The sequence below is a fragment of the Petaurus breviceps genome, unplaced genomic scaffold (assembly GCF_028583685.1).
Source record: "Petaurus breviceps papuanus isolate PSGF00001 unplaced genomic scaffold, PetGlider_PUasm1.0 490, whole genome shotgun sequence".
NCBI lineage: Eukaryota > Metazoa > Chordata > Mammalia > Diprotodontia > Petauridae > Petaurus > Petaurus breviceps.
The window spans coordinates 1,230,843-1,252,916 of record NW_027186352.1 but is presented as its reverse complement, the minus strand read 5'-3'; the positions used below and the strand labels follow the sequence as shown (position 1 = coordinate 1,252,916).

Genomic DNA, 22,074 nt, shown 5'->3' with positions numbered 1-22,074 from the left:
AGGGCTCAGCCACAGCCCCTCTTGTGGGCTGGTCTGTGGCAATGCCCCTCTTTCTGCCCTGGCAGCCAGGAAAGATTTGTTGAACCCTTACATGCTACTAGGCCCAGGGCTGAGCCCCAGGGATGCAAAAAAGAGTCTGGAACCAGAGCCTGCCCTCACGGAGCCCACAATCTAACCGGGAGACAGCCTGTAAACACCACTGTAAAAACAAGGAGTGATCAAAGGAGTCAGAAGGCCCTGGACCAGAGGAGGCAGGGGGCACGTGCTGTAGAAGGAGGGATTTCTGTAGGAAGGTGGGAAACTGAGTTGTCGGAGCAGAGGAGGAAGAGCCTTGCAGATGCAGGGCCTGGCCAGCGAAAATGCCCAGAACCCAGGGCGGAAGGGGCCCAGAGGCCAGGGGCCCTGGATTCAAGGGGACATGATGGGGAGCCTGGAAAGGCAGCAGGCAGGCCAAGAAGGTCATGGGCAGCCAAACAGCGTTTGATAAAATTGGGAGGTGTAGGAGTAACTGAGTTGGGGTGACCCCATCATTTCTCAGCTTTCTGAAGATCACTTTGGTGGCTTAATGGAGAATGGACCGCATTAGAGAGAGACAAGAGGCAGGCCGACCCTCTTGCCCAGCAGCAGCAATTTCCCTAGTCCAGATGTGAGGGGATGAGGGTCTGTGCCAGGACAGGGGCAGAGGCAAAGGAGAGAGATGGCTGAGATCGACAGGCCTTGGCACCGGCTTAGCTCTGGGGGATCAGAGACAGCAAGGGGTCCGAGCAGGCTCCCTTGTGAGGATCTGTAAGGATGGGGGTGCCCTCCACAACCAGGGGAGAGTGAGTCTGGTTTGGACCCTTTGGGGGTAAGATGTCTATGGGACATCCAGCTGGAGATTTGTCTGAGAAGCCGCTGGAGATGTGAGATTGCGGAGGGAGAGAGAGGGCTGAGAATCCTCATTGGGTCCAGGGGAACCAATGCCCAGACCTCCCACTCAAAGCCCGGCCTCTGGAGAAGCCGAGGGCACAGCTCGTGCATCGTCACTGCCAAGAGAGGGCGGGGAGGCAAAGCCTGTGTGGGGGAGCTCACCATGCTGTGCCCCTTCCCCATGCCGAGTCCGCTTCTTCCCCCAAGGTCCTCCAGCTCCCAAACCTCCAGTCTTCTGTTCTAGAGTGTGTTTGACAGTCCATGTGGGCAGAAATTCAACCTGGTTTGGGGAAGTGGGTTTGAATTCCTATTTATTCTTCGAATAAAAGTCCAGAACCTGACATATCTTTAGGCTGTAAGGGAGAGAGAGTGTGTGTGTTTGTGTGTATGTGTAAGTACATACTGTGTGTGAACATGTTTGTGTACATGTATGTGGCCAGACTTTTCATCCAGGTTTTGTCAGATGCTGTTTCTTGCTACCCCATCAGCGCCTTTAGTCAGCACATGAGCACACAGAGAAGCCAAGATCCTTTATTCCAACCCTCCCTGCTCAGTAAACCACAGTGGCCCACTGTTTCTTCATGAATGAAATTGCTCTCTGAAGCCCTTCGCAGCCTGCCCCTGGCCTCTGTCCCCATCCACTCTGCACTCTGCTGTCCAGTCATCCAGCTTTCCTGCTGGTCTCTACTCACAACCCTCTCTCTCCATCTCTGCGTGTAGACTAGCCACCCACCATGCTAGGAACGCACTTCCTCTTCATTTCTCCCCGAAACAATCTTTGACTTCCTGCCAAGCTACCCAAGCACCACCTTCTTTGGCAGCACCTCTCTTGACCTCCCTTGCTTCTGCTGCCCTCCCTTCCTGAGGGTGCAGTTCCCTCCTCACCCTTTCCCAACCCCGAGGAGGGAAAGGATGATTTCTTGTCTCTTTGCCCCCATTGCCCCCCAGGCAGGTGCAGGCAGTCAGGGCACATAGGGATCAGTTCACTGGGGCCTGGAGGGGGCTTGTCACTTGGTTTCTGACAGCCCTTTAGTTCTGGTGGGCTGCATCTTGTCCCACATGAGTTCCCTTGGGCTCTCGATTGCAAGTGTTTGGTGGGAAGGAGCCCTGGCTTGTGTTCTATAGCCCAAAGGCACTTTACTCCACGACCTCTCAATGATGATGGGGGTGATGATAAAAACAGGAAATGGCAGGATGTTTTGTTTGGTCTTTGCCCATGAGCTCACCTCCGCTGGGAGAGGTGGAGTTGAAATATGGGTCTTCCTGGCTCCTGGTCCAACTCTGCCCTTGGGTTTGTGGAGGAAGTGCCTCAGTTTATTAACAGTATGTTTGAGTAGAATGGCAGTGTGTGCCCTTGGAGGAACCCCCGACTTTCAGCCAGAGGACCCTCAGTTCAAATTCTGACTTGACCCTTGTCACTCAGTGACTGAGGGCAGTTTGTTTGATCAGCTTGTCCCCATTTCCTCATCTGGACAATGGGAGGGCCTTTTGTGGCTCTTGGGGCTGTAAGAGGGTCCAGGGACTGGCTTCTCTTGGGGTTCTCCATCAGGGAAGATGGTGCATCAGGCAAAGGGCATAGTGTGAAATGACAGTTCAGTGAGTCAGGACAGGAGAGGGGCCTTAGTAGCATTGATTAGGCACCTGCTGTATGCAGGGCCCACTGTGACAGCACTGCTTCATGGAGAGCGAAAGAGAAATCTGTTGGGTACAGTGGGTACCACTCTCCTGACCATTAGGAACCGTGTGATGTTGGGAAGCCCTTGCCCTCTCTGATTCCCCAGTTCCCTCATCCGTAAAAGAATGCCAGTGCTGAGACCCAAGAGGCATCAGAGTCACCATCCTTCCTGGGATGTGGCAGAGGCAACTTCGTGGTTACCTTCTTCCCCTGGCCCAAAGAGTCTGTGTCCCTTCCCTGGAGGCTAAGGCTGTCCCTGATCCTTGATCTTCCCTCCAGCCGAGAAGGGACTGGTGGCCCTGGGCCGCCTCCAGGGAGTCACAGAGCCCAGCACTGTTAGAGAACTTTGGGGTCCTCTTGTTCTAAATAAGACATGGCCAATGCCCCCCACGTAGTGATTCAAGCCCAGGTGGAGCACTGCTCACCAGGCCCAGTGGCTGCCTTTCCCAGGGGCCGGGAAGGCAGATTTGGGGATGAAAAGCTCATTGCTTTAAGTGAAAAGCAGAGCTACAGTCCTCTGGGTGGAAGGGGCCTCACCAGGCCTCTGTTCCCCCCCAGCCCCCACCCCCACTCGCTCCCCTTCCTTGAACACTGATCTTGTCACTTATTTCAAGAAACCAAAGACCTGGGAAAGGACGGACGTTGTGATAGCATTTTAATTTTTTTCCCTTAAGAGACAAAAAACGGAAATCCCTTGCTAAGCTGGAAAGGCGCCCAGCCCGGGAAGGTTTCTGCATGGCTGACTCCGGCTGTGGGAGAGCTGAAAGGCTCTGGGGAAGGGGCCGGCCCCAGCTGGGACGGCAAAGAAGGGGGCAGAGCTTGGCAGCTCAGACTGGATTTGGGAATGCAGCAAGGTGACCGTGAGCATGTCTGGGTGTATGGGGGTGTACGTGTATGGGTACATGTGTATGCATGTATGTGAGTGGGGAGTATGTCTGTGAGTGTGTGTGTGTCCTGCGTGGTTCCTGTGTTCTCTGTGAGTGTGTGCATGTGCACAAGTGTGGAGGGATGTGAATAAGTACATTGTGCACTCACAGATGCATGTGTATGTGTGCAGGTACACAAGCGTGTTGGGTTCGGTGTGTGTCCGTCTGTCTGTGTGTGCATGGAGTTCGTTCTCAAGAGCTGACCAGATTTCCACCCACTGAGCAGGGCCTGGGTCTGGAGATAAAGCCCCAAAGCAGAAAGGGTTCTCAGGCAGATGCCTTACAGAGGGAGGCTCCCCCTTGAGTCGGGCTGGGGGCTGGGGGCTGGGGGCGGGCCGGCCTTGGCTGGGGAGCCCCTCTCCGAGGCCCATTCACTCCAGAAAGCTGCTTAAGCCACTTAAACCCATTAGCATTTGGATGCTGGCCTTGGAGGGGGACCCCATTGACCCTCACTGGGAAGGCGGCCTGAGTGAAGGCTGTAGCGGCTTGTCAGGCTTTAGAGGCAGCTTTAAGCGGCAGCGGCGGGCGGGTGGGTTTTCCGCTTTGGTACGTGTTCTAATCTGCTGCGTGTTTAAAGGCAACCAGACTGATTTGTGACACATGAGTCCAAAGGCGCTCTTCAGGGGCTTGACCCGATTAACGGGGCTGTGCCTGGAATTTCAATGCCTGCCATGGAGGGATGAGGTTAGTGAGGGGTACGCTCGAGGGATGGTCTGCTGCTGACTGCCCACACAGCCAGATGGCAAGATGGGAGGTCATTCTTTGGCCAGAGAGCTGGTCCGAGGCCTGAGACAGATCGACGGGCATGATGTGAGGCAGAGGTTTTGGTGGGTGCTGAGAGAATAGAGTGCTAGCTGAATTCTGCCCCCCCCCCCGAATAGAGTCCTTACCAAAGGTCTTGCAAGCCCCTTGACTTAATGAGGGCAGAGCCCAGACCTTTTCCACAAAAGCTTGTGTCCCCAGACCCTTTAGCCTTGTTTCCAGACCAGACATTAGTTCTTAGACATTCATTTTCTGGGACACCATGGCTTTGGTGTTCACACTTCTCATGGGGAAGGGGCAGGGGAGCCTGCTGTGACAAGGACCCATCTTGGAACATGGAACCAGGAGTGATACTGGCCTGGACATGGTGAAAGGCTGCCGCTGGGAGAATGAACAAGTGTGTTTCTGTGCCAAAGGGAGCACACACCTCCCAACATCCTCTTTTGGGAAACTTAGGCTGCCATGGGCCTGTGAACACCCAGCCCTAATGGGCCAGGATTCTTCTTCCCAGTTTGCATTGTGTATGAAGTGTCCCAGGGTTCCATCAGAGGCCACACCCTTCCAGCCTGGCATCCACGGGGAGATCACCTTGAGCCCCCAGCCCTGCCCTGTCTTCCTGGTTCCACGTTCTGCCCTCATCTGTCACCTGTGGGCACCCTGAGGTCCGAGGCAGGGCCTAGTGACACCTGGTCACTGAGTCTCTTCTCTGACCGTGCTGGGCCCATGCTAGATGCTGAACAGAAAGATGTTGTTCCACACATGGGTAGAAGTGGGCTGTGCTAAAAAGTTGTTACAGTTTTCAAAGGCAGTTTTAGGGAGTCAGACTGAAGGTTCCATGTGTCTTCGGGGGCTCTGCTGGGCCATCCAGGAGAGTCCCCTGGCCCAGATGAATAGCACCTGCAGATCCTAAAGGCCCAGGGAGAGCAGGAGAGGAGCCCCAGGCCTGGAGAAGGGATGTCCCCATTAGAAGAAGGAGAGGGCCCCATGAAGTCTGACTTTGACTCCTGGGCACTTCTAGGTTGGGTCATTAGAGAGAAGCTCAGGAACACATAGGAATAGAAAGCCGTGATCAGAGAGAGCCTGCCTGATGTCAGCAAGCACAGGTTGGCTCCTTTTTGCCAGGGATGCTGGACAGGCCTCTGGGGAAGGTGCCCAACAGAGGCACGTGTCGATCAGACTGAATGGGTGGAGGCCAACTGTCTGGATCCTCAGTGTGATGGGCAGGCAGAGCCGGGGTACGGGGGGGGGGGGGAGGAGCGATTGGGAGGGTCAGGAACCACCAGCCTGTGGAAGAGGGATCTGGCTGGTTCTGTTTGGCTCAAGTGGACAGACCCCACAGCAAAGGCTACAGGACAGGGAGAAGAGTAAAAAGGAGATTTAGCTTCAAGGTGAGAAAAATGACCTTCAAATGTGTGCTGTTCTGAAGTCTCCCAGCCTACTGTGGAGGGCGAATTAGTGAAGGAAGAAGCATTTATAAAGCACCTGCTGTGAGCAAGAATGGCACTAAGCCCTGCAGGACACAGATCTTTAAAATGAGCTGTCCATTCTCTGAAGGCTCTCCGAGCAACTGGGGAGACAGTGTGTTTGGAAAACAGGCTCGGCGATGACAGTCACCCCAAAGACAGGAAGACTTGCATCCGCCTCCCGGCCTTCCTCGGGCTCACACCTCCCCGGCATCCGCCTCCCTGGCCTTCTTTGCACTCAGACCTCCCCGGCATCCATCTCCCAGCCTTCTTCAGGCTCAGACCTCCCCGCATCTGCCTCCCAGATGTCCCCACATCTGCATGCATAGAGCTATCGGCATAATTTTTTCTTGGGCCCCTGGAATCTAGAGAGGCAGCAGGACTAGAAAGAGGGGCGCTGGAGTGCCTGCAGTCCGCAGAGACCTGGGAGCACGTCTTGGCCCAGACACTCATGGAACAACTGCAGGCGTGACCCTCACGGTGCCAGGACCCCCCATGGCCCCCAGCACCGTGCAGGCCTCTGAGCGGAGCACATGTCAGGACTGCTAGGAAGGCATGATCTGTGGCCCGTGAAAGGGAGGATGGGCCTTCAGGTCTGACGGAGGCAGAGGCTGGTGGGAGGTGTATGAAGGGGATCAGGGACTGTGCTGTTTTCTCAGCGTCACTGAGCATGTGTGGTGTGAACACAAACCTTAGCAGTGCCACCAGGACCGTGATTGCCACATGCTTGGCCGCCACTACCTTGTTTTTCCGTGAGGTCTTTGTGCCTTTTCTTCCACGCTATGCCCATTACTGGGGCTGGGGGTGGCTAGGAGATGGCCCCTCTTCTCTCCTTGGCGGGTTTCTGCCTTGACAGCCTAACCTCTGTCTGTCTGTCTGTCTCCACAGACACTTTGTACAAAAGCCACAATGCAGACCATCCGGGCAGCTGACACTAATGAAGTAGTGAAATTAATATTCCGTGAATCTGATAACGACCGAAAGGTAGGTCCACCAATCTCAGTGATTGGGCAGGCGCTCTCGGGCCCTGCAGCACAGCACCGGTGACTGGCATCTGCTTATAGAGAGTAGGGGACTGTGGGGAAACAGGCCCCCCACTCCCCACCTGGGCTCCTTTCCCATGGGGAGGCTGTTGGGGAAAAGCAGCCCCCTGACCATGCTCCCCAGAATCTCCCGGGCTCCTTCCCTTCCCTTCTCCATGCTGGCCCAGCACGCATTTGGGTGGTTGCTTCACCCATAGTCTTCAGCCCATCTGCCTTCCCTCTGACACTGGGTGTGACCAAAGGGCTTGGCTGGGGAGGTGGGGAACGTCCGGAGCCTGACAGCCTTTGCCATGTGACCTCGCTTTCTCTCCAGGTCATGCTGCAGTTAGAGAAGAAGTTGTTTGATTATTTCAATCAAGAAGTGTTCCGAGACAACAATGGGACAGCGGTAAGGCCCCAGCCCCACCCTGGTTCTGTGGGTCATCCTTCCCAGTGGCTCCAGGTCATTCCCAGGCAGCCAGCACCCTCCTGTGCATCCAGCAGGGCTGGGGAATCGTGCTCTGGTCTCTGTGTGAGATCAGCTCTAGAATCCCATCCCAGGCCAGAGGCAGTGCCAAGGGTGTGAACTGGAAGCATAGGCGCCTGGGGGCACACACCGAGGGGCCAGCATTCTCTTTTGTACAAATAGAAAAAGTCAATTTAGAGTAAAGTGTGTGTGTGTGTGTGTCCCACGCGTATGCATGTGTGTGTCCTCATGTATGTGTATGCGTCTCTGTGCCCGCCCCCCTAGACAAGTCTTTCTGATGCCCTAGTGTTCTACTCCTCCTGGGTCCTGAGGATGTGAATATTGAGCCATCTTTGCTGCCATTTTGAAGCCTCGGTAGGATGAAGGAGCTACTTTGGGATGATTCAGGGCCTGCCTTGGCCTTTACACCTCAGAAGGAGACAGCCTGGGGGCCCCCAGTGCTAGAACTTGGGGTCTACCGCACAACAGACCCGAGACACAGAGGGCCAGACACAGCTGTTCCCTGAGCTGCTGAGTTCTTGGATAAAGAGAGCAGCTGCTAACATGAGGAAGGCTTGTCCTCCTTTGGGCATTGACCACCACAAAGTGGCCAGGCCAGCTGGAAGAGCCTTGTGGCCTTGGGAATCCATGGTGGGGACTCTGTCCCCACAGAGAGATGCTGTTTTCTCCTGGCAGTAATCACTGGGCAATGCCCCAGCAAGGCCACGCTCTCACCCCAGTAAAACACCATGTTTTGACAAGTGCCACATTTTTTCGTGTTTTGTGGTGACATGGCTTCCTTAGATGTAATTTTATAAGGTGGCTGATGATGAAATTGCACAGGCTGGAGCTCCAGAAGCCAGCTCTGCCCTGGGAGGTCGCCTTCCCAGGGATCCAAGATGGCGGTGACTTCTGTGCTGCACTCACCCCCGCAGGCATGTGCCCAGGCAGATGCCCCACTGTCACCCACTCGTCCATGGTTGAGGAAGCAGGAAATCTCCCTGATCCGCTGTGGCAGGCCAAGATAAATGGCGTAATGAGCCGCCGGAGATCATCTCATCTTCATGGTCTAGTTAAACACGCACACCACGGTCACCAAGAACAAACTACCTCTCGGTGAGGATAAATGTCCCCGGGCCGAACTCGGCCCCCGAATCCATCGGATCCTTCATCAACCACCGGGCTTGTACCAGCCTGACAGAAATTTAATTCAAGCTGGCTCCTGAAAATAATTATTGTATTTTAAGAGCAGTAATCATTGGTCGGGACATGATTGAATGTGTCCATGCCTATTGACTTTTTCTATGATTTATAGCTTTGTTTAGTCGATATTCCCATCGAAATTGTATAATTAATTATAAGTGGGGCTGTCAGGGCTGCAGGATGGAGAACTCTGATGAGTATTTGGGAAGATTAAATTTTCCGTGGCTGCACCGATGCCAGGCTTGGGAATTTTCACAGCCCTCCGGCTGCTGGATAAAGATGTTTTCTGTGTGTTTAGCAACTGCTTGAGCTCCCGAGCATTGATTTTTCCGGCCCTTTTTTTATCTGTGTGGTGTCTCTTCAGTAACAGTGGAATTTGTGCAGATGTGCTGGTCCCTGACAAATATTTATTATCCAGAGGCCGCTTCATCATTGTCCCCAGGCCATCCTTCCCCACCTCCACCTTTTTTTTTTTTTACATTGTAATCAAGGAGAATGCTGGCGATCCATGTGAAAACTGTTAGCGGCTCTTGAGAAATCGCAAATATATACCAATTAAAGATGTAGCAGTTCCTGATCGTCTCTAATCAGAAGCATTTCCAGAGCTCATGTTTTCTGCCAACACCCCAGGAATGGTTTTCCTTCTATGGCATTTATCCCAGTTGGATACTGTGCCATTGAGATCCGGCCTAGAGCCCCTGGAAAACCAGGTTCCCCAAAACATCTGAGTGTCCAGGGTTTTCCCGGGGACTCTCTTTAAGCTTGAAGCAGACAGCATAAAGTAAACTGCCAGGATTCACTGACAGTAAATAGGGTTTACATGGTTGCAAGGCCATCAAAGACATTGAGATGGATCCCAGCGGTCCTGGTGTGTCTGCTGCCCGCCTGCCCTCCTGGCTTAGCTAGGGAGCAACACAAAGTGGTTTTTCTTCTCCAGCTCTCATATCTCCCATGTAAGAGTTTACATTTCAAGACTGATGAGTGTGAAGAGGAGAGTGCCACCGAAGGCCTGCCAAGATTTCATCATGTCCTTCTTTCTGACTCTTAAAATGACTGTTTGAGCAGCACTGAAACAGCATGGATTTCCTCCATTTTAAACTCCCTGGTGATGGAGCCAGAACATGCCTCACCCCTGCAGGAAGGATATGCATCATGGGAGTATAATGCTACCCCCTCCTGTAGCAGCAAGCACCCCAAGCGCGTCCTCAGGGTTTGCTGCCCATACAGGTTCTTGGATCTGCTTTGTTAAAGGAAAGCAACTCAAAATGGGTTAACAAGCTTACTTTAATCAGTCAGACATATATCGTTTACCTTGTTCAGGGGAAAAAGGTCAGCACCCCAAACTTCAAAATATACAGACAGAATTATCAAGACATTAACAGATCAAGTAGACAGCTTTCCAAACTGTCCAACCATTACATCCATACCCAGTCAACATCTGGGTTTCCACATCTGGGTTTTTCAAAGCCGGGGGACTCTCAACAACGGCTTCCCAGAATTCAGATCAAATCACAGAACACTTCTCAAAGTGAGTCCCCAAAACAAAGCTACACATCAGGGCTTATATAGCCTTCTCCTGGCTCAGAAAATGTAACAACCTTATTGACTCACTGGCCAATCAAGAAGTATTTACTGAAAAACAAGCCTCCCACCCAAGGCTTCAGGTGCTCTTTAGCCTAGGGGCAGGGAAGATCTTCCAAATTTGCATTCCCATTACATTCGGCCCCAAGATCTTTCATGCCCATAGCATAGACAAATTTACTTTTGAATTAGCACTGAACATCTCTTAGGTCACATTTTCAAGGTACAGAACTAAAGTTACCAAAGTGGCCACTGGGCCTTAAACAAACACAAAGTACATAGCATTATTACCTCAATTCAAAACAAGAGTTCAAATAAAGTTCTCTGGGGGAGGGGGGAGGGATATCCTTCCCCTCACACAGCTCCAGCCCCTGCCTCCAAGCACAGAGAGGGGGCTGGGCAACAAAACGAACAAGGTGGGGTCCCTGGGGATCCAAGGCACTCCATCCCACCCACCATAGTCACAAGTCCATCCTCCCCCTGGGTCCCAAACTGTGGTATGCAGCCAGGAAACACACTCAGTGGAAACCCAGATGTTGACTGGGTATGGATGTAATGGTTGGACAGTTTGGAAAGCTGTCTACTTGATCTGTTAATGTCTTGATAATTCTGTCTGTATATTTTGAAGTTTGGGGTGCTGACCTTTTTCCCCTGAACAAGGTAAATGATATATGTCTGACTGATTAAAGTAAGCTTGTTAACCCATTTTGAGTTGCTTTCCTTTAACAAAGCAGATCCAAGAACCTGTATGGGCAGCAAACCCTGAGGACGCGCTTGGGGTGCTTGCTGCTACACCTCCTTACAACCCCAGATAGGCTAGCCAGGGAGACCCAAATGTGCAGCCTAGATGGCCCAAGGTTGCAGAGCCAGTGCCCAAAACCTGGTGGCCCAGGGATGGCAAAAGGATGGCTTGGAAGCTTCTGAAGTTGGGTTCACTCCCAACCCCTTAATAGCCTTGGTGTCCCCCTGCATGGTTGCCCCTTGTCTTTTCTCCCCCTGCTTTCAGATTCCTAGCTCTGCCTTGCTGGGAAGTCTTTGTTTAGGGACACAAAGCTAGGGGGTGTCATTTGGTTTTGTTCATTTTTTTTTAAATCTCTCATTTCTGACCAAGCCTGCAGTGGTCACTCTGAACTGGTCCAGGAGTTACTCAGTGCTGAGGAGCCCTGGCCATGCCCTATTGGACTACTGAATCCTTTTTATTGGAATGATGTAGAAGGAAAACCTGCTTGAGTTTCTCTCTGGTGTAAACGAAACTTAAGATGAGTGATGTTCACTTGATAATCCATCAGGACCATTGGGCCTTCCCATGCCCACCCTGGATCCAGGAGCTCTGGCAGGCATTACAGAAAGGTGTTGGGGGATGCACTTTTCCACATAACTAGGAGCTATGCTTATGCAACTCAGAATTAATTCTATTCTGTCCATTTGGTACTCAATTAAATAGATAGCATGTGAGTAAAAGCTAATAATGACTTATGTGGAAATGACTGAATCATTTAAAATGACGATGATTTTATAATCTCAGCAGAGTCCCAAGTGAAGAATGATAATGAGGTCATTCCCTCTTCCTTGGAGCCCCATGCCAGCAGGCCCTGCTGAAAAGGGATGGCTGCCGTGTGGGTCCAGGTGAGGGTAGCAGGGCATGCTGGGCCAGAAACAGTGAACAGCAACACTAGTGCCTGATGGGATTCCAGCCAGCCATGGGACCCATTCTGAGGGGGGCTTGGGAGAAAGGCATTAGAAGAGTCATCTCTTCCTGGCTACTGGCCCTCTGCTGGGGGACTCAGCCCTCATGGTCCTTGGGTTACCACCATTCCCTTTATCTGTTCCCCTGCTGCCTTCTGTTTCACTACAGCAGCGATGAAAGCAATGTGGCGTGCTGCTACTCAAGATGGCACCAGGAAAGGATGCTGTGGGGCCTGACTCTCCCACACATATCATTAGACTCTGACCTCTTTCAGGATAGCTAGTTTTTCTATAAGACTTTAAAGTTTGCAAAGTTCTTCACAAATATTATGTCATTTGATCCTCTGTGACATAGATGCTAATTGTCATTCCCATTTTACAGATGAAGAAATTAAGGCAAACAGGTTAAGGGTCACACAGCTAGTAAGTGTCCAAGGCAGGATTTGAACTGAATTCTTCCTGACTTCAGGGCCAACACTTGATCCTCTATACCACCTGGCCTTCTCAAAGATCTACCCACTCCTGGAGGGCAGGGACTAATTTTTGGCTGTCTTCATATCTCCAGGGCTAAGCATGCTTCCTGGCATATAGTAAGTGTTTCATAAATGCTGGAGGAGGAGGAGGAGGAGGAGGAAGAGGAGGAGGACAACTACTTCTCTCAAGGAAAGAATTGGAAAACACTCTGAACAGAAAATAGAAAATCTTATCCAACTTCCTGAAAATTGGAATGGATAGAATTAAAAAACAATTCCATAAGATGAAAAAAAAAGAAAATGTGAAGCATCTCATGTTAAAAGTAACTGTCTTGGCTGGTAGTTGTCCTTCATTCTCGAGGAGAGCCAAAATGCCATCACTATGCCAGGGTCGAGGTCTGGTGTGTCCACTGTGGCTGATCAGACCAGTACAAGCTTGGAAGGCAAATGGTCCATGTGAACATTTGGGGTGGATTCTCTAAATATAAGGATCTCACACTTCTTGTGAACTCATAGAGCACAGCACCTTCTCTGATGTGGGGATGCCATGCTAGGTTGTCCTGTGCCAGAGTCTCCCATGTCATATAATCAATTCCAGAGTTCTTGAGAGAGACCTTGGGAGTGTCCTTGTATCACTTCTTCTGACCACCATGTAAATGCTTTCCTTGCATGAGCTCTTCATAAAACAGTCTTTCAAGCCAATGTATGTTTGGCATTTGAACAACATGGCCACCCCATTGGAGTTGCATTCTCTGCAGTAGAGTTTGAATGCTTGGCAGTTTCACTCAAGAAAGGACCTCAGTGTCTCATCCCTTATTCTTCCAGATGATCTTCAGAATTTTCTTGATTCGGTTTCCTGGCATGGCACTGGTAAACTGTCCAGGTTTCACAGGCAGACAATAATGAGGACAATACAACTCTGTAGACCTTCAGTTTGGTAGACAACCCTCTTCTCTGCCACACTTTCCTTCAGATTCTCTCAAAAATTGGGCCAGCTCTGGCAATGAATGTGGCAACCTCATCATCTCTGTGTATGTCCCTGGAACGTGTGCTACCACAGGAAGTGAGCATGCCAGCAGCCTTCAAAACCTCTCCATTTTCTGTAACCAGTGGTTCCGTGTATGGATGGTGTGGTGTGGGCTGGTGGAGAACCTCTGTTTTCTTGGTGTTCATCATTAAGCCAAAGTTAGCACAAGCAGTGGAGAATTGACTCATACGTTGTTGCATCTCAGCTTCATAGGTTGCTCTGAGTGCACCATCATCAGAGAACAAGTCAGGCACCAACTCTTCCACCACTTCAGTCTTTCCTTGTAGCATTTTCAAATTAAATAACATCATCATTGTGGTAGCTGACCCTGATGCCATTTTCATCCTTGTGAAAGAAGTCAACAGCTTTGCAGTGCATCATACTAAAAAGCACGGGAGTGAGCACACAGCCTTCTTTCACTCCATTATTGTCTGGAAAGCATGAGAACATCTTCTGTTATCCAAAAACTATGCAAGCATGCCACCACAGAACTGATGAACTCTGAGCAACCAAATTTTGCCATAATTTTCCATAAGCCCTCATGACTGACAGTATCAAAGGCCTTGGTCAAATCAGCAAGAGATCATTTAAGAATCCCTAGACTCTCAGAAAGCCAAAGTCAAACAAAAAATATAGTTACCACATTTCAGGAAACTGTGAATGAAAGTCAGCCACAGCTGGAAGGCAGAGCAATATAAGGAGAATCCACCAGCATCCTCATGAAGGAAACCCTGAAATGAAAACTCCCAGGAGTGTCTTAGCCAAAATCCAGGGCCTCCAGGTCAAAGAAAAAATACTCCGAGCTGCCAGAACAATATAGAAAATCAGGGACTGTGATGGTCCAAAATGCAGGATAAATGTTTACACCACAAAATAACACCCAGAAAGACTGACTGTAATTCTTCAGGGGGAAAGAAGGAACCTCTAATAATATAGAAGATTTTCAAGTAGTAATGGAAATGATGGAGATGAGTAAATACTTTGAGTTGAAACACAGGAGTCAAGAGAAAGCCAGGAAGATCAATTCACTTGAACAGTTGAAAGGGGCTAAACACTGATAAAATGCCAGCATTCCAAGAGAGGAGAAAAGACCCAAGTATCCCTTCAAAACTAGTGCCTTCAAGGGTTGTTGATGGGATTCAGTAGCATCCTCCTCTCTTCAGATGGTCTTGAGAGAAAAGGGAAGAAAGATAAAGAGGTGGAATTTAATTGTTTTCACAGTTGGGAGGAAGAAGAAGAAAATACAAACCTAGGGCAAGGGGCAGAACAAATCCCAATCAGAAGAATTGAATACACCCACGCCCAGAGCTTAGTACCCAAGTTTATTAAACCAAACAGAGAAATTGAGCAGGGGATGGACAAGGAGAAAGGAAAGTGGGATTTCAGAGAGGAGCCTGTGGAGGAGGGAAAAGCCATCAGCAAAACAAACTTTGGCTTCAGAGGCTGTATCATAAGTGACAATTAGAAGGAGAGAAAGAAAGTACACATATCAGTGATAGAATCTGGGCAGGGGGATAGAGGAAAAGCAGCAGTGTGCAAGCCGAGAACCTCCGTTACCAAGGACAAGTGTGGAATACATCCCTGCTCTTTCTCCACTTTCTTCTTTGCAGGGAGATATGACAGACAGTAAATACCATAAGGAAGTAGTATAAACGGATATGATCATTACTGTGTGGTGAAGCTAGGTGGTACAGTGAATAGAGCACTGGCCCTGGAGTCAGCAGGACCTGAGTTCAAATGTGACCTCAAACGCTTGACACACTTACTTGCTGTGTGACCTTGAGCAAGTCACTCAATCCCAATTGCCTTGCCTTCCCCCCTCAAAAAAAAAACAAAACCCAACAATAACTGTGACCACAAATGGGATAAAGTTCCCCCTAAAATGGAGTATGTCCACAGTATGAATTTTAAGGCAGACTCCAGCAATATGTTGGAAATAATATTCATACAGAATGAAAATGAGCTCTTGGAGCATAATTTATTAAGCTCTAGGTGAATTCAAAAAAGAGCTGGGCTATGGGGCGGCTGGGTGGCACAGTGAATAGAGCACTGGCCCTGAAGTCAGGAGGACCTGAGTTCAAATATGGCCTCAAACACTTAACACTTACTAACCATATGACCTTGGGCAAGTCACTTAACCCCAACTGCCCTCCAAAAAAAAATTTTTTTTAATTAAAAAAAAAAGCTGGGCTAGTAATCATGACCTAAGACAAAGCAACAGCATGTTTAAAGGAGGTAAACAGGAAAACTATGGTATGCTTAAAGGCAGCATAGACAATAAGGTAATAGCAGTAAAGTTCCCTGAACTACATAGTGTCTGAGGACTTAAAGGAAAAGATGATTATAGAGAGAAATAGCCAACAAAACTTTAATAGTTGGACCCTCCATGTACCCCTTTCAGACCTAGAAAAATCTAACAAGAAACAACAGCAATGCACAAAGACAACAAAAACAACAAAGAAAAGAGTCAAGAGTCCGAAGAGAATTCTAGCATATTTTAGAAAATTAAAAACCATAGCCACATAGAGAACACTGAGTGAAAATAGAAGTATACACAAATTTCTGAGCTGAGTATGACACCTTTACAAAAAGCAACAAATGTAAAAGAAAAAGAAAAGAAAAGCATAAATATTGAACACATCCTTTACTGGCCACAATGCAATCAAAATATTAACACCAAAGTGCCTTTTCAAAAAAATCCAAACACAGAGACCAATATTTTAATCCTAGAGAATGGATGGGTCAAAGTACATGCTTCTCTGTGTCATTTTGTGGGTTCTGCATCTCCAAAGTTTGTTTAGAGTACCCTTTTTACATGGATTGGGGAAGGTGGAAGCCTGAGCCACATGGAGGTCCTGCTTCTACTCTGCTCAGGACTGTTATTTTTTTAATAAGGCTAGAAAAAATAGTAACAATTCATCTGGAGGAACGAAAAGTTAAGAATCTCAGGGGAGATAATGAAAAAGTGGAAGGAAGGGTTCTGAGCACTACCAAATTTTAAACTACCCTACAAAGTTGTAAAGATCAAAACCCTTTGGTCCTGGTTGAAAAATAGAAAAGTTGGTCAATGAGAAAACAGTCTGGCAGAAAGTACATTTATACCAACAAATAACACTGTGTTCCATCATAAGTCCAAATGAATACATAACCTAAAGAGAAAAAGATCACATCATAAACACATTAGAGGAAGAAGGAAAGAGATGGCTTTCACAATTATAGATAAAAGAAGAGTTCTTGACTAAACAAAAGATAGAATCACAGGAGGTAAAATCGATAGTTTTCATTACACAAAATTGAAAAAGCAGCAGCAGCTGGCGGGGTCCTGGGGCTCCAGTCTCTCTGCTGGATTCCTGTGCACCAGAGGCTGGCATTTGCACCTTCCCTCTGGCTAGGGGAGGCAGCCCTCCCAAGCCAGAGAATCTGCAGATTGTCCTTGGCACCTCCTGGGTGAGAGAAAGTATGAAAAATCAAAACTCTGGGACTTTGGGGCCATTCCTTTCATGAAGAAGAGACTCCCAGAGCTTTGTGTCCTGGGAATATGTGTGTGGATCCAGATCAGGCTGTAGTATCCCTCAACATTCAGGCTATAAGAGGATCCAGTTTGAAGAAGAGAAAACTTGGGGATGGGAAGAGAGGAAGAGAGCTCTCATCTTGTGGAGGAGGGCTCAGACTCAGAGCCAGGAGCTGTAGGCAGGAAGTACCACTCTCAGATTCTGTCCTCATCCCCAGAAACTCAGGTGGAGCCTTGAGGTCCTCCTGCCTCCCTGCCAGGACTGGGAAAGCATTTAACCACAAAGACCTGGCTCTCTGCCTGGTGCCCATGTGGGTAAGGAAGGGGCAGGAGCCTAGGATGAAGAGCCCGAGGCCCCAAGTGGGACCCTCCCACTTATAAACTGAAGGTGGTGCACCAGCTGGTCTTGAGGGTCCCTAGAACCCAGGGTCCTCCTCCACAGAACTCCCACTCACCTCTGGCATACCTGCCAATGGTCAGTGGGAAGAGCCTGGCGTTGTCTCCTCCCTTCCTTCTCTCAGGGGCCATCCAGAAGCAGCGTTCCACTTCTGTAGCTGTGAATTTTTCTGGGGCGGCCACTGGGAGCTCTGGTCAGTGGCGGTGACCTCACCTCCCAGTCTGGCCATGTGTAGGTACTGAACTTGCGCCCCCAGGAGTGATGGTCACAGGTCTGCAGTGCCTGGATGAATGACCTCATTGGCATCCTAGGGACAGCAGCCTTCTCTTTGTGGCCCAAGCTGGGAGCATTGTCAGGATTTCATCTTCCCTGATTTAAGCATCAGAGAAATGTGAAAGAAGTTGATCACCCCACCCCCCTCAGTAAATAAACTTACTCTTTTTTTTTTTTGCTTTTTGGAGGGCAATTACAGTTAAGTGACTTGCCCAAGGTCACACAGCTAGTTTTTTTGTGTTAAGTGTCTGAGGCCGGATTTGAACTCAGGTCCTCCTGACTCCAGGGCCAGTTCATTCATTCATTCACTGCGCCACCTAGCCACCCCAGCTTAGTCTTGATTAAGCTTAATTTGAAGACATTCTCTCCTGGTGTTGCTAGATGTGGTGGCATCTTACCCATGTGAAGCGGGCCAGGCCCAGGACCCTGTGACAAGGCTCTCAACACAGCAAGGGGAAGACAGGAGAGGAGCAGGGGGGATCGGGTGGGGATGGGCCAGGGCCAGGGTCTCCTCCCACAAGTCTGCAGAGGAAGCCAGATTAACGTGACCTGCAGTCTTCTGGAAGGAGATGTCTGCAGGCAGGTCAGTGAGCATTCTGGTTTTCAGAGGAACCGTCGGGAGGGCCCACACTTGGTCCAGAGGGAGATGAGGAAGAAGGTGAGCCATCACCCTCTCAAACGGAACAGAGTGGAGCCCGTGGGCCTCAGGGCTGCTGGCAAGGTTCCTTCAGGGCTGCACCAGATGCTGGTCTCCTGACGGCCCCTCCTCTGGCGTGGGGCTCTCTCATTGGCCGTCTCCAGGGCCAAGCTCAGAGCCCAGTCTTGAATTCCAGAAGCAGTCTTGGGGAGCCCGAAGGAGGACACAGACCGACTCTGTGAAACCCTCTGCTTCTTTGGTTTCCTTTGCTTTGTCTTTCCTTCTCCACCCAGCTGGCAAGCGCCCCCCACGCAGGTCCTCATGACCGCTGTTAGAGTATGCAGCATTCTGCACCCATGTCTGTCCCTGGCCAGTAGGTCAGCGAGTGTGGCAGAATCTGCTCACTGAGCCTCTCCTCTACCCCATCAGGGTGGGAGATAGAGAAGTCGGGGCAGCCTCTTGCCCCCAGCTTGCAGAAGCAGGCGGGCCTCGGGATGCTTCCTCCTCAGGGCAGGTGGTTCAGGTACAGGCTTTTCCCACAAAGCATTAATGTGGGCAGGTAGCTGCTAATTGCAGGTTTCAGGAATGATTTATGAGGTGGTGGAAGGGGCCTTCTCTCACGGGGAACCTCAACCATCCTCCTCATGGCATCAGCACAGCTGTGTGATGGGACATGATTAATGAACGTGAGCAAAGGCGGAGGGAGCCATTGGGAAGGGGGGATGGGGGCTGGCTTCACGGCCCCCACCCTCTGGCCCCCACCCTGTCACCGCCCACATGTGCCCGTAGAACATCTCCACTTGGCAAAGCTCTTTGCAGTGGGTCTTGGTGAGTGTGGGGTTCACTGATTTTTGTCTCTTTAAACAGTGTTCAGATCAGTGAAAGCTAAGCTGATCCCAGAACTTTTCCCCATTTAAAGCTTGGCACAGTCGGGGAGGTTTTTCAAAGCTCACCTGTGTCTGAGCACATGCATGAACAGGCCTTCGTGGGCTCCAGGTGCCTCCTGGATGCCCTTTTGGGGCCACTTGGTGACACCATCCGGGTGTTTCTTGGGGTCTCACTTGACTGGAAGGTCAGAGCAGCTCCATGTGTGTCTGGATGGGAGGGTCCCTCCAGGACAGGTGTCAGAGCCAGCCCCAGCATACTTGGGTATCGTGTATGGTGAGGGGAGCACCACCAGAGGGGCCTGGGTGGTGACCATCCCAGGTAGTGGTGTCCTCATTGGGAGGCTGACCCTATAACCTGTCCCTTGGCCTGAGCTAGGTTGGCTATCAAGGTACCTCCCCTCCCAGATGTCCCCCAAAGCTTCAGAGGAGCAAAACTGGCGTGTGTCTTCCTTGCCTCAGCCTCCAACCAGCCCCTCCCCAGTCATGGCTCACTCTGGCCTCTCTTCCTCTCTTTTGTAGCTCTTGGAATTCGACAAAGAGTTGTCTGTCTTTAAAGACAAGTTGTATGAGCTGGACATCTCATTCCCTCCCAGGTAAGTGAACATCTCTGGCTTTCTTGTCCTGGCAGCCTTGCTTCAGAGGGGAGCGGACCTGCCCCTGCCCAGGTGCTGGGAGCTGGAGCATCCTTTCCTAAGTCACAGGAGAGAAAAACTGTAGGGGCCTGAGGATGCTGTTCTGAGGGTAGAGGAAGTGACCTCTGCTGAGCCAGGAACTTTTAAAGAATGCTTTGATCATCATACTTCAGGGAGTCCATTTTCTTTGGAACCCTAGGTATTTTATGCATTTAAAAATGCAGTTCTGAGAAGGGGTCCTTAAGCTTCCCCAGAATGCCCAAGGGGTCCCTGATGCCCCCCCAAAATGTTAAGTACCCCTGCCCTGGTACTGGGATGCTGCAGAAGGGAGATGCCGGATGATTTCCATCTAGGACAGAATGAAGATATTCTGGTCTACTCAGCAGGCTGGCTATATATACATGTACACACAATGCACATGCATACACACATGTATACACACACATGTACCCATGAACACACCACAAAGTGCACACCTATGCCCACACAATGCACATGCATGTACCCACGTACACACCACAGTCACACACATTTACCCACGCACCACATGACACACATGCATACACACATTCACACACGTGTGCACACACCACACAATGCACACAATATACCCACGTACACACCACAGTGCACCATATACCACACAATGCACACACCACACAATGTACACACATATACCCATACACACACCACACAATGCAAACACATATACCCACACACACCACACAATGCACATGCATACACACATTCACACACGTGCACACACAACACACAATGCACACAATATACCCACACACATGCACACACCACACAATGCACACACATACACACACACCACACAGTGCACACACACATACACACACCACACAGTGCACACACATATACCCACACACCGCACAATGCACACACATACACACACAAACACACACACCCATGGTGCGGCAGAGAGAGGAAAGGAGAGACCGGGACCTCAGCTGCCTTAGGGCTTCCAGGAACCCTCGTAAATGGTGACTTTGGAGGCCGGCTTCTAGTTAAGTCATTTCAGGTAAACAGAGATAGAGTCATCTAAGAACATGGTATGGGGGCTCCTTCTTCCTAGAGGAAAGTGTGACTTGTCCAGGGTCACACAGGTTTTATGCCCAGGTACTCTGACTTCAAAGCCAGCACCAGGGTAAACTGAGTCATGGGTCACTCATCCAAAGGAAGTGGGCGAGTATCGACTTTGGGGCAGGCGAGTAAACCAGAGTTTGGGAGGAAGGTGATCAGGTTGGAGAAGGGCCTGGAGAGGAGATGCCTCGGGAGTTGGAAAGGTGCTCTGTGTTTGAGGGCTGGGAGACATGTGCTGTGGCAGAGGCCTGAGAGGGGGCGAATGTGGGATGGAATGCAGGGGGCCTTTGACCAATGGGGGCGTTGTTGACCCCCCCACTTTAGAAGGGGACAGGAAGGGAATATGCATTCATTAAGCGCCTGCCCTGTTCTGGGTACTGTGCTGAGCGCGTCACAAATAGAATCTCATTGATCCCCTCCAAAGTCCTGTGAAGGGCTATGAGCTCATTTTATGCTTGAGGAAACTGAAGCAGATAGTGGTTAAGGGCCCAGGATCCTGCCTTGCAGAAGCATCTGAGGCCAGATCTTCCTGTCTCCAGCGCCAACGCCCTGGCTCCTCTGCTGCCCAGTGGGCTGCCTGCGACTTCCTATCCATGTCCAGCACTTGGGGGCCTTGGCTCTGGGGCACATGAGACCGGGACGTGAAGGGAAGCAATTCCCCAGCAGAGATACTGTGCCTGAGGAGTGTCTGCTGTGGACGGCTCTCTGCCCAGTCTCTGGGCCTTCTCTGGCTAAGCCTGCCGCAGAGCCCCCAGGGTGGGGGCGGGGGAGGGGCCCTGGACCCTGCCTCGCTCTCCATCACAGCCCATGCCCCTTCCTCAGGTGCTCAGAGCTCAGTGGCAGAGCTGGGCTGCTGGGCTCCTGCACCCCATCACTCTGTCCACCCTTCCCCCTCCCCTGGCCCTTTGGGTCTTGTCCAGGGAGTCACAGCCAGGACATTTCACAGACTTAAAACAGACTATTTGAAATGACCATTCCAGTAAGGCCCGATTCCTGCCCGGGGAGAGGTCTCACTGACTCTGGATTCCAGAGACCAGGGCCCCCAATGTGATGCCCAAAGCATGGTTAGAAAGAGGTGAGGTGAGCACTGGCCCTTTGGCATCCCTCTACCCCTCACAGGGGTTTGGTTCTTCCTCCTTGTTAAGGCTGGAGACCGCCAGGCATCCTGTAACTCTGGCCACAGGACTCAGGCAGCCCCAGACTTCCTGTTCCCTTCCAGCAGTGGTATCATCTCATATTTTTAAAGCCTGGAAAGTAGAAATGTCCTGCAGCCAGTTGGGCCAGGCTGCATGCCCCCCAGGGTGACAAGGTCATTTCAAGTGGTCAGAGAGCATATTCGGTAGGCCTGGCAGAGAAGTAGAGGACCACTGGGGTCAGATGTGCTCCTCTGTCTCCCTCCTCTCTCTGTTTCCCTGCTCTCGTTCTCTCCCTCCTCTC

General features: G+C 50.6%; 1 protein-coding gene across 1 annotated transcript in view; it reads left to right on the top strand.

Moving 5' to 3' along the window:
* The window catches only part of INPP5A (inositol polyphosphate-5-phosphatase A), a 188,248-nt gene that overhangs the window by 143,737 nt on the left and 22,437 nt on the right, over positions 1-22,074 (top strand). Inside the window, exons 10-12 of the mRNA XM_069101631.1 lie at positions 6,624-6,719; positions 7,092-7,166; positions 19,418-19,491. Coding sequence (XP_068957732.1) covers positions 6,624-6,719; positions 7,092-7,166; positions 19,418-19,491 — 245 coding nt within the window. The remainder of the gene's footprint in view (positions 1-6,623; positions 6,720-7,091; positions 7,167-19,417; positions 19,492-22,074) is intronic.